The sequence below is a fragment of the Panulirus ornatus genome, chromosome 8 (assembly GCF_036320965.1).
Source record: "Panulirus ornatus isolate Po-2019 chromosome 8, ASM3632096v1, whole genome shotgun sequence".
NCBI classification, from domain to species: domain Eukaryota; kingdom Metazoa; phylum Arthropoda; class Malacostraca; order Decapoda; family Palinuridae; genus Panulirus; species Panulirus ornatus.
In genome coordinates, this window is record NC_092231.1 from 5,719,104 (window position 1) to 5,735,696 (window position 16,593).

At 47.3% G+C, this 16,593-nt stretch overlaps 1 protein-coding gene across 5 annotated transcripts in view; it reads right to left on the reverse strand.

Moving 5' to 3' along the window:
* The window catches only part of LOC139749777 (uncharacterized), a 137,108-nt gene that overhangs the window by 6,155 nt on the left and 114,360 nt on the right, over positions 1-16,593 (reverse strand). For all 5 annotated transcript variants that reach the window (XR_011713035.1, XM_071664009.1, XM_071664007.1 and 2 more), the window contains 9 exons: positions 9,640-9,801; positions 9,124-9,321; positions 8,902-8,987; positions 6,818-6,987; positions 6,033-6,201; positions 3,481-3,705; positions 2,023-2,174; positions 751-872; positions 212-360 (listed from right to left, as the gene is read on the reverse strand). Coding sequence is in view for 4 of the 5 variants with exons in the window: in XM_071664009.1 (XP_071520110.1) it covers positions 212-360; positions 751-872; positions 2,023-2,174; positions 3,481-3,705; positions 6,033-6,201; positions 6,818-6,987; positions 8,902-8,987; positions 9,124-9,321; positions 9,640-9,801 (1,433 nt within the window). In the remaining variant the exon portion in view is untranslated. The remainder of the gene's footprint in view (positions 1-211; positions 361-750; positions 873-2,022; positions 2,175-3,480; positions 3,706-6,032; positions 6,202-6,817; positions 6,988-8,901; positions 8,988-9,123; positions 9,322-9,639; positions 9,802-16,593) is intronic.

The window sequence follows — 16,593 nt, forward strand, 5'->3', positions numbered from 1 at the left end:
TACTTACAGTAGGTACCAGGGTGATGGTACGGGGTCGTAGGTAGAGCTAGGTACTTACAGTAGGTACCAGGGTGATGGTACGGGGTCGTAGGTAGAGCTAGGTACTTACAGTAGGTACCAGGGTGATGGTACGGGGTCGTAGGTAGAGCTAGGTACTTACAGTAGGTACCAGGGTGATGGTACGGGGTCGTAGGTAGGGCTGGGTACTTACAGTAGGTACCAGGGTGATGGGGGGTCGGGTTCCGAAGGGGGTGAATGACTCGCGGACGATGACCGGTGACCTGACCAGGTCAGGGATCAGCCGATTCCAGAGGGCGAGGCGACGGGCGCGGTAGTGGGTCTTCATGACGACCTGCATGTCTGGCCGGGGAGAGAGAGAGAGAGAGAGATGTATGTATATGGTGAGAGAGAGAGAGAGAGAGAGAGAGAGAGAGAGAGAGAGAGAGAGAGAGAGAGAGAGAGAGAGAGAGAGAGAGGTACATAGATAGACAGATATAGATAAATAGATAGATAGATGGATTGAGAGAGAGAGAGAGAGAGAGAGAGAGAGAGAGAGAGAGAGAGAGAGAGAGAGAGAGAGAGAGAGAGAGAGAGGTACATAGATAGACAGATATAGATAAATAGATAGATAGATGGATTGAGAGAGAGAGAGAGAGAGAGAGAGAGAGAGAGAGAAAGAGAGAGAGAGAGAGAGAGAGAGAGAGAGAGAGAGAGAGAGAGAGAGGCAGGCAGGCATCCCGGAGGTCTCACCTATGTGGAGGTACTGCTGGAGCTGCTTCTCGTAGGGCGGCCACATGGTCTTCATGTTCTCCTCCCAGTTGACGTCCGCCCCGGGGGTCTTGTACCGCTGTGGCGTCGGCAGGTTGGGGTTCCTGCCGCCAGGAGATGGTGTGAGTCGAGTGTGTGTGTGAGAAAGAGAGAGAGAGGGAGGGAGGAGGAGGGAGAGAGTGGTATGACGGCAGGGTTTGGGAGTGCGGGGGGTGGTGTGTGTGTGTGTGTGTGTGTGTGTGTGTGTGTGTGTGTGTGTGTGTGGGAGGAGGAGGAGGAGGAGGAGGCAGAGGGAGAGGGAGGCATGCTTGGAGATGCAGGTCTGGAAGGAGGTGAGGGGTTACATGTGTTTGATTGAAAAATCTTTACTACAGAGCTTTTATCAGATTGTCATACAAAGTGAACACCTGCTTTATCTACACGTACGCTAATTGGTCATCAGGAAGGGAGTAATTACGAGGCATCCAAGGTGGTTCTTGAAGACAGTGATATAAGTCTTAATTACCTTGAGGACAGTGATATAAGTCTTAATTAGCTTAAGGACAGTGATATGTCATTAACTCCTCAGCCACGGACGGCTGGACAGCAAACGTAAACATGGATGCCACTAGACACTTGACCTTACCAACTGCCATCAATTCGCATCTAGGGAACATGCAAGCCTCACAGCCTCTTCCTACGTAGATCACCTTTCATAAAGATAGTCTAATGCCAAGTGGTGCACAAAGACGACCCGCTTCACGGAATATGATTACTCCTTTATAGATGCACTATGCAGAAGGGTCGACGGCGAAGTACATACGATTTATTGCTTTCTGAAGACGGTATTCAAAATGGTAACTTCCTGGTCTAATCGTCTGTTAGAATGACAGATTTGTAATTCATATCTTTGAATACTTTGAATACTTATGCTCGACCAGAGGCTGCTACCAGTAATATAGGAAGTGTAAATGACATAATAACTTTTTTAAAAAAAAAAGGGTTTAGTGTTGAACTCATAATGTCTCCGGAGGGGCGGCTCCACCTCACTGTGGTGTGTGGGCGTATCATCCTATCTCCCAACACAAGATAGTCCTCGCCACCTTCTCTCTAATGACCAATATGGTTCTCAGAGGCCACGTCCATCAGGCTAAAGTAGTCCCTACGTACTCAATTGAGAGAGTCCAGACGAAAACATGACTATATGAGAGTCAGCTTGATATATATAGAGAGACGTCACATATACATATGACTAGTAATTGTAGTCGTCCTTACCCCGTCCTTGCAAAATTGGTCCAGAGGGTCATGACCAACTCGGAGAGGAACACCTCCTCCAGGGTGTAGTTGAGGCCGAAGTGGTTGAAGCCCCCGACGAGGGGCGCCCCGAACACGTAGGGCAGCTCCTCCCCGTGCACCGTCCCCTGTGACTGAGCAACGCCAGGAGGTAACACAACACGTAAGGTTAGAAACTGCCTTCTTACACGTCCACTGTCGTGTTGAGGGACACGTCCATCTGTACTGTGTGGTGTGTGGACCTCATGTGTCTGTCTCAATCTGTGAATATATCTCCTGCTGCTGCTACTACTGATGCTTCTGCTGCTACTGCTGCTCCTGCTACTGCTACTATTACTGCTACTGCTACTGTTACTGCTACTCCTGTTCCTGCTACTGTTACTATTGCTGCTACTACTGCTGTTACTGCTACTGCTACTGTTACTGCTACTGCTGTTCCTGCTACTGTTACTACTGTTGCTACTACTGTTGTTACTGCTACTGCTGCTACTACTGCTACCGCTGCTACTACTACTGCTACTGCTTCTACTACTGCTGTTACTGCTACTGCTACTACTGCTACTGCTACTACTGCTGCTGCTCCTACTACTACTACTGCTGCTACTACTACTGCGACTGCTGCTCCTACTACTAATGCTACTGCTACTACTACTACTACTACTACTACCATTACTGCTACTACTACTACTACTACTACTGTTGCAACTACTGCTACCACTCCTGCTGCTGGTGCTGCTACATAATCAAGTGCCCTGCCTGTTGTAAATACCGAAGCAGGCAAATGCAGCCTCGCAAGTTCCCTGAGTGTTTGGAAAACTGTGTAGAGAAAATATCATCATCTATCTCAGTACAGAACACAGGGATAGAACAACAAGTTCATGCCAGAGGGAGAACACAAAGTCGTACTTAAACATCTAAAGACAAAAACCCTGAGAAAATGATAAAACAGATGGTTTAGTGAATGATTAAACAAATGGTCATTGAAAATGTGAGGATATACGAGGGAGGTGACTGGTGGACCATCTTCAACCAGAGGAAGCGAAGTGACATTGAATTCCACAACACCAAAGCTCAAGTAACATGTTTTGTCTACACACAACATAAGCGAGGTTGTATGGATGATAAATAACCACGAGAAACAGAAATATCAGGGATCATTCATGACAATAACATTCATATTCGCCATTTCCCGCGGTAGCGAGGTAGCGTTAAGAATAGGACTGAGCCTTAGAGAGAAAATCTTTACTTGCCCCCCCCCCCCCTTCTCTGTTCCCTCTTTTGGAAAAGTAAAAAAAAACTGGAGGGGAGGATTACCAGCTGGCTGACTGGTCGCTAAGCTCCCCGCCCACTCCGGGGGGATTCGAACCCACCACGGATCCGTTAATGCATCGCTCACCATCACACTCCGTGTGTCTGTGTGTGTGTGTGTGCTACACCTACTACGGGGTAGTCGCCGTAGACGCTCTGGTGGTTGAAGACGTAGAAGAAACTCCTCTGGTTGATGCTGGAGTGGAGGTCGCCCATGTGCACCACGGGCGCCGTGATCTGCGCGTCGCTCAGGATCTGCAGCGTCTGGTCGCGCACCTCGCGGTCGCGGTCCACGTTCATGGCCGTGCTCTCCCACTGTGTATAGTCGTTCTTCACCGTCAGGTAGATCTGCGTGGCCTGCCGGAGGAGCAACACTCATGTAAGAGGAGCAATCGTGTGTGTGTGTGTGTGTGTGTGTGTGTGTGTGTGTGGGTGTGTGTGTGGGTGGGTGGGTGGTTTGGGTTGTTGTTTTGCTATTGTTGAATGGGAGGTGCTGGGTGTTGTTGTTGTTTTTGTTATAGGGGAGGTGCTGGTTGTTGTTGTTGTTGTTGTTGTTGTTGTAGGGGAGGTGCTGATTGTTGTTGTTGTAGGGAAGGCGCTGGGTGTTGTTGTAGAGGAAGTGCTGGTTGTTTTGTTGTTTTTATAGGGGAGGTGCTGGGTGTTGTTGTTGTAGGGGAGGTGCTGGGTGTTGTTGTTGTAGTAGAGGTGCTGGGTGTTGTTGTTGTAGGGGAGGTGCTGGGTGTTGTTGTTGTAGTAGAGGTGCTGGGTGTTGTTGTTGTAGGGGGGGTAGGTGCTGGGTGTTGTTGTTGTAGTAGAGGTGCTGGGTGTTGTTGTTGTAGGGGGGGTAGGTGCTGGGTGTTGTTGTTGTAGTAGAGGTGCTGGGTGTTGTTGTAGGGGAGGTGCTGGGTGTTGTTGAAGGGGAGGTACTGGTTGTTGTTGTTGTAGGGGAGGTGCTGGGTGTTGTTGTAGGGGAGGTGCTGGTTGTTGTTGTAGGGGAGGTACTGGGTGTTGTTGTTGTAGGGGAGGTGCTGGGTGTTGTTGTTGTAGTAGAGGTGCTGGGTGTTGTTGTTGTAGTAGAGGTGCTGGGTGTTGTTGTTGTAGTAGAGGTGCTGGGTGTTGTTGTTGTTGTAGTAGAGGTGCTGGGTGTTGTTGTTGTAGGGGAGGTACTGGGTGTTGTTGTTGTAGGGGAGGTGCTGGGTGTTGTTGTTGTAGTAGAGGTGCTGGGTGTTGTTGTTGTAGGGGAGGTGCTGGGTGTTGTTGTTGTAGTAGAGGTGCTGGGTGTTGTTGTTGTAGGGGAGGTGCTGGGTGTTGTTGTTGTAGTAGAGGTGCTGGGTGTTGTCTGTTGTAGAGGGGGGTCAGGTCGGGTGTTGTCTGTTGTAGGGGGGGTTGGTGCTCGGGTGTTGTTGTTGTAGGGGGTGGGCTGGGTGTTGTATGTTGTAGGGGAATGTGCTGGGTTGTGTTGATAGGGGGATGTGTGGAGTGTTGTTGTTGTAGGGGGGGTAGTGCTGGGTGTTTTTCGTTGTAGGGGGGGTAGGTGCTGGGTGTTCGTTGTTGTAGGGGGGGTAGGTGCTGGGTGTTGTTGTTGTAGGGGAGGTGCTGGGTTGTTGTTGTAGGGGGGGGAGGTGCTGGTGTTGTTGTTGTAGGGGGGGTAGGTGCTGGGTGTTGTTGTTGTTAGGGGAGGTGCTGGTGTTGTTGTTGTAGGGGAGGTGCTGGGTGTTGTTGTTGTAGGGGGGGTAGGTGCTGGGTGTTGTTGTTGTAGGGGAGGTGCTGGGTGTTGTTGTTGTAGGGGGGGTAGGTGCTGGGTGTGTGTTGTAGGGTGAGGTGCTGGGTGTAGTTGTTGTAGGGGGGGTAGTGCTGGGTGTTGTTGTTGTTGGGGAGGTGCTGGGTTGTTGTTGTTGTAGGGGGGGTAGGTGCTGGGTGTTGTTGTAATCCTGGGCGCTGCAAAGGTACACGTGTACTGGCCATTGTACAAGTGTACTTGTCATTTGCCTTGGGTGAAGTGGGCATTGTAGAGGGTGTACTGGGTGTTGCAGGGGTGAAGTGTGGGCACTTCAAAAGGTGTGTACTGGGTGTTGCAAGGGTATGTTTCATGGGTATTGCAAATGTCGATAGAGGGATAAAGAGGATAAATTGTTTATGAAAGAAAAAGAAGAAAGAAAAGGTTCGGGTGTCCGTTTTCTATTATGGGCATACACTACCACCCCCCACCCACACATTAATATAAACTGGGGGGGATGGGGGGGGGGGGGGGGGGGGGGGGGGGGTGGGGGGGGGGGGTGGGGGCGCATCAAAAACCCAAAGGGTGGGATTACCCGCCCTGTACACTTACGAATTATAACGACTATAACTTTATTTACGTATACACTACTTTAATTAATCAATACACCATGTTCTTCACTCGTTTGAAAATACAAGACTTATAATAACCAACCCATTTTCTATCCCAACGTAAACCTTTTGTCTTCTTCATTATTCTGGTAAATAAATGGTTTACTAACGCTTTATTATTCCCCGTCATTACCAACTTTTTATCTACCGTCCAACGGTTCTTTCTGCCCGTGTTATCGCGACGTTCGAGAGATAGATAGATAGATAGATAGATAGATAGATAGATAGATAGGTAGAGTTTGAGAGAGAGAGGTGAGATGAGAGTGAGAGAGAGAGAGGCGGGGGGGAAAACTCACGTGATGGTCGAAGTTGTTGGTGATGTACGCCCTGAGCAGCTTGTTACGACGCTCTTGCGACATGCCGCGTCGCACCTCGGCCGAGTTGAGCATGTGGAAGCTCTCGGCCAGGGCCACGCCGTACAGCAGGTCGTACTTGCCGAACACCGACGTCTCCTCCTTCATGGAGCTGTGGGGGAGGAAGGTGAAGGACGCTCAGGGCTGGGCATCTGGTAGGTTCATTTTGTGGCGTGACGCTACTACCGTCGTACAGACGCATACACGTACTTGACCCGACCGTCCGTCGCAATGTTACGACTAATTACTACTTTCGATAACCTTTCAGGTCAGTACACACACCACCACACACCACACATCACACAACACATATTAATTTATATATATATATATATATTTATTTTATATATATATATATTATATATATATATACAAGGGTTTGAAATGATTCCAATTTGCTCTCAACCAACTTTTTCTCGCACTGAACATTGTGTTCAAATCTTTGATGCGACCTGCGCACAGAGCACTGCAAAATGGGATGGTATTTTTTTTTTCAGTAATCTTGTCATATTCAGAAATGAAAAAAAGTTTTACTTATATCTCTAAATCTAAGGCTACATCATAATTCACATTATTAACCACACTATGTGGCAGATCATCAACCACACTCTGTGATACATCATCATCCACACCATGTGGTACATCATCAGCCACACTGCGTGCCACACCATCGTCTACCACACTCTGTGTCGCGGGATCCCGCACGGACCAGACCCACCCAGCCTTACTCGAGTGGTTTGCTCTTGACGATGGTCTTGTCGATGATGGGTCCCAGGGGCGTGGTGAAGGGCGGCGTCTGAAGGTTGACGGCCAGCAGCTCCTCCACGGATTTCCGGCGGAGGCACTGCACCAACTCGTCTCCTCGATCGTTGGGCGGGCACCCGACGGCCTTCGCCACCTGCGGCGGAGCGGAGAACGAAGAAGACTTGGGTTACAGGGATGGTGTCACGCGCTTAACTGACGGTGACAGTGAGGTGGTGATGGGTGCAACACGCAGGAGGACTCGTATTTTTGCTTCGTGGTTTGTGGGAGGTGATGGGAGATGGTTGTGTCCCTGACGTGTGAGATGGTTCAAGGTTCGTGTGGGAGGGGGGGGTAAGGAGGAGTTGTAGAGACGAATGGAGGAAAGGATCTCCCATCACGTACATGAAGGAGAGGATCTACCATCACGTACATGAAGAAGAGGATCTACCATCACGTACATGAAGGAGAGGATCTACCATCACGTACATGAAGGAGAGGATCTACCATCACGTACATGACGGAGTGACGTGTGTATGAAGCGGGTGGGGAAAGGGTGGTACAGAGGACTGAGATCGGAGCGAGTCTCGCCCTCAATGTGAACTTCACCAAGACATATATACTGTACATACTAAGGGCTTCGGGTGCCCTCGACTGGATCTGGGATGAGAGTGCCTCATCCACTGACAGACGAAGGTAACTTCAGTAAAGTGTAAGCAACTTAGGAGGCTGTAAGCCACACACAGGTATGAAGACCTGAAGGCCAAAATGCTTTCAAGAGTTATTATCTCTTGGCTTGGTTCAGCGACGTGTTTCATCCCAAGTGAAACTGTGTTTTAGGATCAAACACCGCATGTTGACGTCTGAGGGGGAGGAGATCATCATTAACACTGGAGTTGTTAATTACAAGTGATTTAGAATGTGTCTGACTCAAGGAATAGTGAATGTTTATAGTATTGATATACTGAACATTGCTAAAGTAAGAGTGGCTCTGTGTAGTAGTGTTGGTATTGTCTGTCTGATCAGATGAGGTTTAAGGATCAGATATGTCATGTGTATATGGATCTTGCTTGTACTCCGTGTCTTTGTGGAGAGAAAGGTTGAAATGGAGGAAGAAGCAGGGACGTCTAGTGAGGATCCACAGGGAAATGAAGACTTCCATCATAGAGTAAGACCAATGCAGTACCCATGATTGTACCGCTGGTAAGGTACGAGGGAGATGATCTGTGATGTTCCTGCCCTGGGAGGTGGGGTGCTACACTACGGTACAGGAGGACCTGCCCTGGGAGGTGATGCTACACTACGGTACAGGAGGACCTGCCCTGGGAGGTGGGGTGCTACACTACGGTACAGGAGGACCTGCCCTGGGAGGTGATGCTACACTACGGTACAGGAGGACCTGCCCTGGGAGGTGATGCTACACTAAGGTACAGGAAGACCTGCCCTGGGAGGTGATGCTACACTAAGGTACAGGAGGACCTGCCCTGGGAGGTGTTGCTACACCACGGTACAGGAGGACCTGCCCTGGGTGGTAGGGTGCTACACTACGGTACAGGAGGACCTGCCCTGGGAGGTGATGCTACACTACTGTACAGGAGGACCTGTCCTGGGAGGTGATGCTACACTAAGGTACAGGAAGACCTGCCCTGGGAGGTGATGCTACACTACGGTACAGGAGGACCTGCCCTGGGAAGTGGTGCTGCTACACTACGGTACAGGAGGACCTGCCCTGGGAGGTGATGCTACACTAAGGTACAGGAGGACCTGCCCTGGGAGGTGTTGCTACACCACGGTACAGGAGGACCTGCTCTGGGTGGTAGGGTGCTACACTACGGTACAGGAGGACCTGCCCTGGGAGGTGATGCTACACTACGGTACAGGAGGACCTGCCCTAGGAGGTGATGCTACACTACGGTACAGGAGGACCTGCCCTGGGAGGTGATGCTACACTAAGGTACAGGAGGACCTGCCCTGGGAGGTGATGCTACACTACGGTACAGGAGGACCTGCCCTGGGAGGTGCTACACCACGGTGCAGGAGGACCTGCCCTAGGCAGGCGTACAGAACTGACCTGGATGGTGTACTTGTACGGATCCCACGTCACTGCCCAGCGACTGAGGGCCGACCCGCTCATCAAGATGGCCCGCTTGAAGAGCCCTGAAAGACCAAGAGGAGGGAGATGGGTCAGGTCACCACCTCGGCGCGGACGGGGGTCAAAGACGTCACATGACAGGCAACTAACTACTGGGGGTCCTGTACTGGTGGTGTAGTAGTACTGGAGCCCGGTACTCACCCTTGGAGAACTGGGCCACGGGGGAGATGAGGAGGAGGTTGGCCAGGGCCGCGCCGGTGCCGTGGCCGAAGATGGTCACGTTGTCCGGGTCGCCGCCGAAGCTGGCTATGTTCTCCTTGACCCAGTGGAGGGCGGCGATCTGGTCCAGCAGGCCCAAGTTGCTCACCTGAGATTCGCGAAGGGCGGGCCGCAGGAACCCTGGGGAGAAGTACCATCTCAGTAAAAAAACCCGAGCTAAGATGAAGCTTCAGCTAAGACGAATCCCTGTATCCACATTATTTCATCGATGAATAATTAAACATGTAAAATTGAATTCTTAACTGTGGGTGTGGCGGGCTTCTGGTGCAGTCTGCCCAACATGGCTGAGGGAGGAATATCTCGATGCCACTGACCCCGAGGGAGGAATACCTCGATGCTACTGACCCCGAGGGAGGAATACCTCGATGCTACTGACCCCGAGGGAGGAATACCTCAATGCCACTGACCCCGAGGGAGGAACATCTCGATGCTACTGACCCAGGACACCGAGGCGGAAGTTGACGGTGATGACGACGACCTGCCCGTAGGCGGCCAGGACGGAGCCGTCGTAGGGGTTGCCGCTGTTCCACTCGTAGGACTCGCCGTGGATGTAGACCAGGACCGGGAGGAGCTCCCGGCTGCGGTTGAAGAGCAGGTCGTCTGTTGGGGTCGAGGGGATAGAGGGAGAGACAGAGAGAGAAAAAAACGTTAAGCAGGACACTGTAGTGATGAGGTGGTGGCTGGATACACACACACACACACACACACAACACACACACACACACACACACACACAAACACAAACACACACTGAACTTCAGAGTCCCTGAAGTACATGATGGTCTTCCGGACGAGCGCGTGTGTTGTGTAAGGTACTGGAAAAGGCGACCATAGAGCTTAGAAATGACGTCTTGTAGAGGAGGGTGGGGGAATCTACGTGAATGGTAGACAGCCATGGTGACTGGGAAGGAAACGGTCTTGCGCAAGGAACTTGCTAGATTTCCACGTGAGAGGGAGTTCTGTTTGGGAGTGGGAAGTTGGGTGGACCGTCAGTCTACCTGGAGTGCCAGAAGGGGGAGAGATCGGATCTTCAGGCGTGATGATGAAGTAGACGTGACTACTTCTCACTACATGTAAAGTCACTTTAGTGGATGGGGACACAGGGGTGTGTATATGTCTGGGAAACCATCTTAAAATGGACTGAGGTCGGCCTACACTGGCGTACCGCAGGGTTCCTGCCCTCGACTCCTGCCTGAACGTATTTGCGGATGATTCCCAGGTGGTGTTGGAGGTACAGAGCGAAGCAGAACTGCTTGTTCATGACAAGGGGACTTCGAGAGGCTCTGATGTTGGTTAAGGTTGACGATGAGTGAGTGAATAGTAGTAATGAGGATGGAAATATGTTATCCAATTGGAAATATGATGCAGGAGTGTGTAGTGAGAGAGAGAGAGAGAGAGAGAGAGAGAGAGAGAGAGAGAGAGAGAGAGAGAGAGAGAGAGAGAGAGAGGCTTGACTTCGTCCACAACCTCCATCCGCTTAAATGATAGCTTACATATTTCTATATCGCTCTCTAGACCCTAAGTATCTATCATATCGCCGCCGACAGATAACAGATAACGCTGGTCGTACGATCTGTTCACAGATTAATTTCAAGAGTTCACGACCCTAAAACAACGCTCCGACCAGCGTGTGCTGCTGCGTTCATCATCGCGAAAAAAAAACATTCAACTTGATATTAAATGCTTCTTTAACCTTAAACAAGCAACGTGAAGTTACGACGAAGGTACGACCCCTGAGTACGACGGTGCGACCCTTGAGCACGACGGTACGACCCCTGAGTACGAGGGTACGACCCTTGAGCACGACGGTATGACCCCTTTGAACACGACGGTACGACCCCTTGAGCACGACGGTACGCCCCTTTGAGCACGACGGTACGACCCATTGAGCACGGCGATATGACCGTTGAGCACGACGGTGCGACCCTTGAGCACAACGATATGACCCTTGAGCACGACGGTACGACCCTTGAGCACGACGGTACGACCCTTGAGCACGACGGTACGACCCTTTGAGCACAACGGTACGACCCTTTGAGCACGACGGTACGACGACCTCCGGGTATGTCAACGTGGTCTTTGACGCGATCGTACCCCAGAGGTCGTCTCGTCGAGCTGAAGGAGTCGTACCGTCGTGATCTAGCAGGTCGTACTGTCGTATTCTGGGATAACATTACCTTGTAGCAACAGACGACGCACACGGCGTTAAAAAAAAAAAAAAAAAAACAAGAGAGCAGCGAGGCGTCTCGAACCCGTCAATAAGGACCAATTTCCGCACCCCAGTACACGGACGAACCCCCTAATGAACAAAACGAGAGTTGCACCCTCTTGCCCCCGCGAGGATGATATATTTAGCATAACCACTCACCCCCCTCCCTCCCCACACAACCCCCTCTAAACCTGTTCTAACTTGGCCTCCAAACCTCCCCTCATCTTGCCTCCAAAAACTTTTCCCCGCTCTTGCCTCCAAGACCTACAGTACCTTAGCCTTTAAGTAACGCTTTCCTAACCTCTAAAATCACTCCCACCCAACCTCTAAACCTCCCCACCTTGAGGTCAGTATCCCCACCTTCCTTGCCTCCAAACCTGCCCCTGTCTTGCCTACAAACCCATTGAATTTATATATAAATAATATATATATATATAAATAAAAAATACACACACACACACACACACACACACACACACACACACACAAGGGACTGAGGACTTAATGGTATATCATCGGGTTTCATTTCATTATATTCTACTGGAGATCCTTATTTTACGTTATAAAACTAAAACAAAATATTACACAGTGAACACAATACAGCCCAGAGAATAACAGCATAAAGTTAAGATATTTATTTCCATTGTAGTAAAAAGAAATGAAAAAGGATATTGCATGTAACTCAATACGTGATAGCAAAATTCCAATTCAACATCGCAAAATAACTATAGTCCCACTGGCAACACTAGCTGGTGTTAAATAATATTGTGTAAAATATAAAATCGAGTAATACAATTATATATATAAAGATCAAATTTCAAAAGTAAATTTTCCTCTTTCAAAACGCTGATTTTAAAAGATCTCACAATTAATTGGTTGGATTTTAAGTTCATAGACTGTCAGGGTCAATTTAGGTTTATCAACCTTAAGTTTTAAACCAGAAATATCGGAAGAGATCAAAAGATATGAACACTTTCTTCAGATATGTAATTAATTTGTAAGACAAGAGACACCCCCTCGCTGCACACATGACCTATAGTGGATAATAACACGCAAATATATATATATATATATATATATATATATATATATATATATATATATATATATATATATATATATATATATATATATATATATGCGTGTGTGGACGTATGTATATACATGTGTATGGGGGTGGGTTGGGCCATTTCTTTCGTCTGTTTCCTTGCGCTACCTCGCAAACGCGGGAGACAGCGACAAAACATATATATATATATATATATATATATATATATATATATATATATATATATATATATATATATGCAGAGAGAGGTTATGTAGGGAGTTTGAGAATTTTAAGAGTTTTTAACATTCTAAAAGCACCGGTAGGAAAGAACACCAGAAAAAGGAAGAAGAAAAAATAAATGAATGTGGAAGGGAACAGAACAGGTCTTAGTGGGTCTAACTCAGCTGCTCCAACGAATAGTAGTTGTTCAGGTGTTTGAACTTTAGGGCCTTAAGCCTTAAGAAGAACATTCAAGGTCATTTAGGGTCATCAAGGCTCACGTGAACAAATTATCATAACCGAAAAAAAATCTTTATAAAAATCTTTATAATAACATTTTCTACAGGTGAGAATGATCCTAAAGTCACATCCACTCTTAAGTATGAACACTTCAGTAACTTGTTCAAAATGTTATACAACTGTCTTGAACAAGAAGTAAGTTATTGTTATAAAATTATTCTTAACACCTGACGAAGGTGGTAATTTTTTTTTTTTATTGTGGACCACATGGAGTCCTGGCCATAACTGAAATAACTAGACGATTATGACAAGTGATTATGACGTCGAGGGCCTTAATGACCCTGGCAGGTGATGGGATCAAAGCTCAAACAACCAACCAACCATGTGTTCCAATCCACAATACTTAATGTACATTTTTATTTGAGTTTGTCCTGAAATACTTGTAATCCACCGCTGGTTTTCTAGGATAAAGTACAGTTCATGACGTACAGGACATATGGGTAACTATAATATTTGATTATAACTCCTGGGGGGGGGTCATAAGGGACATATGGGTAACTATAATATTTGATTATAACTCACCGGGCGGGGGGGGGGGGGGTCATTAGGGACATATGGGTAACTATAATATTTGATTATAACTCCTGGGGGGAGTCATAAGGGACATATGGGTAACTATAATATTATATTATAAATCACAGGGGCATTATACTCATATGGGTAACTATAATATTTGATTATAACTCACTGGCGTCATTAAGGACATATGGGTAACTATAATATTATATTATAAATCACAGGGGCATTATACTCATATGGGTAACTATAATATTTGAGTATAAATCACTGGGGGGTCATTAGGGACATATGGGTAACTATAATATTATATTATAAATCACAGGGGCATTATAATCATGGGTAACTATAATATTTGATTATAAATCACTGGGGTCATTAAGGACATATGGGTAACTATAATATTATATTATAAATCACAGGGGCATTATAATCATGGGTAACTATAATATTTGATTATAAATCACTGGGGTCATTAAGGATATATGGGTAACTATAATATTATATTATAAATCACAGGGGCATTATAATCATGGGTAACTATAATATTTGATTATAAATCACTGGGGTCATTAAGGATATATGGGTAACTATAATATTATATTATAAATCACAGGGGCATTATAATCATGGGTAACTATAATATTTGATTATAAATCACTGGGGTCATTAAGGATATATGGGTAACTATAATATTATATTATAAATCACAGGGGCATTATACTCATATGGGTAACTATAATATTTGAGTATAAATCACTGGGGGGTCATTAGGGACATATGGGTAACTATAATATTTTATTATAACTCACTAGGTCATTATCATCATATGGGTATAATAATAATAAAAAAGTAATATGATGAATGATTACAGTATCATTGTGTTAATAGAGAATATATATGACCATTGGACATTGCAATGAATGATATATAGTTACAGATAGTAAAATATAATAAAAACACTGACTCACCAACTATAAATGATAATAAACATCTGGTCACTAATAACTAACGAGAAGTCATTAGTAAAGAACAACGGACAGTACACACACACACACACACACACACACACACACACACACACACACACACACACACACACACACATATATATATATATATATGTGTGTGTGTGTGTGTGTGTGTGTGTGTGTGTGAAAGGAGGGCAAGGAATAGAGTGAACTGGATCGATGTGGTATACCGGGGTTGACGTGCTGTCAGTGGATTGAATCAAGGCATGTGAAGCGTCTGGGGTAAACCATGGAAAGCTGTGTAGGTATGTATATTTGCATGTGTGGACGTGTATGTATATACATGTATATGGGGGTGGGTTGGGCAATTTCTTTCGTCTGTTTCCTTCGCTACCTCGCAAACGCGGGAGACAGAAAAAAAAAAAAAAAACATATATATATATATATATATATATATATATATATATATATATATATATATATATATATATATATATTCATATTGTTTCCTTATATGATTTGCAACAAGATTTCATTTGTCCTCAGTGTCTAAATACGAGTGACGTGTAGTAAAAGAAAACGTTCCTCTCTCGGTGCCTCACCGGCCGCTACTGCGCATCTCTGAGCAACGGAGTACCGCCCGCCCTTCGCTTATTGCCGTCACCTCCCCAGCACCCCGCTGACCCAGCCGCTACCTACGATACTAAATTTGAGGCCTAAGGTAAGCCAGGATGAAAGGTATGTGTTAAGTTCTCTGCTGGTCAACAGAACACTTGCACAATCATAGATGATGATGTTCGTGTTTTGGACTCGCTGTTCACCAGTGTGGTGGACACCAGCCCACGACCTGCTGTATGAGGGGCGGCCTGCTGTATGAGGGGAAGCCTGCTGTATGAGGGGAAGCCTGCTGTATGAGGGGCGGCCTGCTGTATGAGGGGAAGCCTGCTGTATGAGGGGCGGCCTGCTGTATGAGGGGCGGCCTGCTGTATGAGGGATGGCCTGCTGTATGAGGGATGGCCTGCTGTATGAGGGGCGGCCTGCTGTATGAGGGATGGCCTGCTGTATGAGGGATGGCCTGCTGTATGAGGGGCGGCCTGCTGTATGAGGGGCGGCCTGCTGTATGAGGGGCGGCCTGCTGTATGAGGGATGGCCTGCTGTATGAGGGGCGGCCTGCTGTATGAGGGGCGGCCTGCTGTATGAGGGGCGGCCTGCTGTATGAGGGGCGGCCTGCTGTATGAGGGGCAGCCTGCTGTATGAGGGGCGGCCTGCTGTATGAGGGGCGGCCTGCTGTATGAGGGGAAGCCTGCTGGATGAGGGGCGGCCTGCTGTATGAGGGGAAGCCTGCTGTATGAGGGGCGGCCTGCTGTATGAGGGGCGGCCTGCTGTATGAGGGGAAGCCTGCTGGATGAGGGGCGGCCTGCTGTATGAGGGGAAGCCTGCTGTATGAGGGGCGGCCTGCTGTATAAGGGGCGGCCTGCTGTATGAGGGGCGGCCTGCTGTATGAGGGGCGGCCCCACACACACACACACATCTACACCAGCAGGAGGTTGTGTATCAGGTCTTGGCCTGGGTGTCGTATGTGTATCCCACTTGAAGGGCCCGTGACACACGGCTTTGGGGGGGGGGGAGGTGTACCCCCAAGTCTAGGACAGGGGGGGCTCCTCCTCCCCCCGACCCTCCGCCCTCTTTTGTTCTAATAATAATAATAACCATCTCATGTTGTCCCTGTATTTACCATGTGGTAATTAAGAGAACACACGGCACTCATTCACCGCCGGATTGGAAATCTAAGCTTTATGCACCAGCAATAATTAAAATAATCTTTTTATTTTCTTTTATATATATATATATATATATATATATATATATATATATATATATATATATATATATATATATATATATATATATAAATATATATATATATATATATATATATATATATATATATATATATATATATATATATATATATATATATATATATATATATATATATATCTGTTACAAAAGCGTCTTGGCACCTGGCTTGGATGCCAGGAAGTACGACACTCATGGTTACCTCCTCTTCCTCCTCCTTCTCCTCCTCCTCCTCCTTTTCCCCCTCCTCTCCTCCTCCTCTTCCT